General features: G+C 44.4%; 1 protein-coding gene across 2 annotated transcripts in view; it reads right to left on the bottom strand.

Moving 5' to 3' along the window:
* adcy1a (adenylate cyclase 1a) overlaps window positions 1–2,500 on the bottom strand; it is a 66,294-nt gene that overhangs the window by 19,392 nt on the left and 44,402 nt on the right. For both annotated transcript variants that reach the window (XM_028444574.1, XM_028444575.1), the window contains exons 12-13: window positions 2,393–2,482; window positions 1,299–1,555 (exon numbers count right to left, since the gene is read on the bottom strand). In XM_028444574.1, coding sequence (XP_028300375.1) covers window positions 1,299–1,555; window positions 2,393–2,482 — 347 coding nt within the window. The remainder of the gene's footprint in view (window positions 1–1,298; window positions 1,556–2,392; window positions 2,483–2,500) is intronic.

Below are 2,500 nucleotides of genomic sequence, written 5' to 3'. Positions count from 1 at the left end.
CCGAGGAACGAAGCAACTCCATACAGTGACAGCTTAGCAGCGACACACACACACAGTCGTCACTGCAACAGGCACGCACACACACTCGCAACCCAGCGCTCCATCAGGCGGCACACACACAAATATCCATCCATCCATTTTCAGAGCCGCTTCGTCAGCACACAAACAAACACACACACATTTCCACACTCCCTTCCATATTAATCACACATCATTTATTTATTTCACTTGTCTCTCTTCCTGATACTGTTCACATGGTCACATGACTATATGTGTGAAATCACCCTTAATGTCACTGTTGTATTAGGATTTTTCAGTGATCGGTTGCTCCCGTCTTGGGAGAGCAAAAGTGCACATGTAGCTGTGGGGTGGGGCAGGGGGCGGGGGATGTGGAGTGTTTACAATAGTGACATAACCAAAAGGGACCTTTAGAGGGAGCACTAAGCACAAGTTACTGAGTTCTGCTTTAAATAATCTGCAATGAGTGAAAACATCTGCAAGGAGTGAAAACATCTGCAAGTGCAAGAAAAGGAGAACTTATGCTGCGTTCACACCGGACGTGGCACAAATGTTTGTGACACGGGGACAGCGCGAAAGCTTCTGCAGGATCAAAAAACATTTTTCCTCACATTCACTTCATATGTGAGTCTGAAGCAAATATAAAAGCGCCGCCAACCAGACTCCCTTTCTTTTCACCAGTAAAATAGATGCTTTTTAAGCGCCGTCAAAATGCTCGACGCTGGCATTCCTGGATTCACCAAAGAGCTGCGCCAAATCCTTCCTGGTCCGGTCCTGGTAAAAAAACTGGTCGTGTCGTAGAGCTCTGGGTGGTCACAGAACGCCACGATTATTTTCTCCTCCATGCTGAAATGGGTGAAACAACCGGTGTCCATGTTGACGGCCTGACGTCATTGTCAACAAGGACTCTGAATGGCTTTCACGCCTGTGCGTCACACGAAACATTCGCTGGAGTTCAATATTTTCAACTCAGGCGAATGTCGAATGTCACAGAAAATCGGGAGCGCGCATGGCGCAGCCAACCGCGCCGCCCAACAGGAGAAGAATTAGCCTCTTACCGCGTCAATCCCATTGATCTTGCGTTTAATCTGGTCGCACAAACATTTTGTGACGCGTCCGGTGTGAACGCAGCATAAAAGCCTCACTGGGTCTGAATGTTAATCTATTGGATTTAATTAGCCCCGCCCCTTCACCCTTTGACCCTGCTGAGCAACTGTTGCTATGTGCTATGCTAACAAACATGTGGGACTAATCGCACAGTCAAAGGAAGCCATACATACCCCACAGCCTGCCGGTAGCCGCTGGTTTCCATGACAACGGTGTAGGTGACAGAGAGGAGGAGAAGCAGGATGATCTTGAGTAACGAGGAGACCCGGAGGTAGGGTGACACGGTGAGGCTGCAGGCCACGCAGGACAGGAGGGCGTACGCCATGTTGGGGCATGCCCGGCCCGCCGCGCTGCTGTTGGAGAGTCTGATTGGATAGGTAGCTTCTACTGAGCGGTTGGTGGAGACCCTCCCCCACGGAACACACCCCACCTGGTAGGAACACACACCGCTTTGTTATCAGAAGGATTTATTTATCGGATGCACAGATATGAATGTTTGAAACTGATCCAGAATCAGTTCATTGATCAGGATCTTTGGTTAAAATTACTCATAATCCTGATAAAGAACAAAACAACAAATACTTGTTAATTGTATTTTGTTTTGTAAGTACAGTATGACTCATACTGTATATTGTTTCTAGAAGTATATGATTTAACTTTTGTTTTTGGATAAGGAAAAAAAGGAACTTAAAATCACAATAATCGTTACTATTGAATCACCGTTAAAAACAACAATAACAAATAGTTCGGTTGCCAAACCCTGATTTTCATATAGATTTAGAAAAATACCCCCCGAGCAGGTTATGACATAGAATCAGACTCTGGATGAGACCAAGATGGCATCGTTGAGGGTTTTGAGAAATTTAAAATGGCGTCCAAGATGGCCGCTGAAATGACCGAAATCTATAATTTGGTCAATTCTTGACCGATTGTTTTGTGCAATTTATGAAATAGTGTGTTCTCTTGGTCAAATAATTAATTTATGACAATAAAAAAGTTGTACAAATAATATTTATGTGAAAATAGTAGTATTTCATGTAAAAAAAAGTATATGATTCAGCAGGCCTTCATTATGTGATGTGTTTTTATTTACTCATTCAACATTTTCCACGCTGACAGCATGACTGATAAACTTCATACATAAGCATTAGCATTCTCATCTAGGACAATAAGATATTCTTGTTTTCTTAGTTTTTTCTTTGCCTGTGACTAAACTGTAAACAGGTGGGCGTTATAAACATGTTATAGACGTGTTGTGTTATCTTACCACACAGGCCTGAGTGACTGAGTAGGTGAGCAGAACCAGGAACACGCACAGCACCGTTCGGATCTGGATGGTGAGGCATCCCGGTTGGCACTGGAACCAGAGGAGGAG

This window comes from Gouania willdenowi, chromosome 4, assembly GCF_900634775.1.
Source record: "Gouania willdenowi chromosome 4, fGouWil2.1, whole genome shotgun sequence".
Taxonomy (NCBI): domain Eukaryota; kingdom Metazoa; phylum Chordata; class Actinopteri; order Blenniiformes; family Gobiesocidae; genus Gouania; species Gouania willdenowi.
This window is presented reverse-complemented; position numbering and strand designations above follow the sequence as displayed.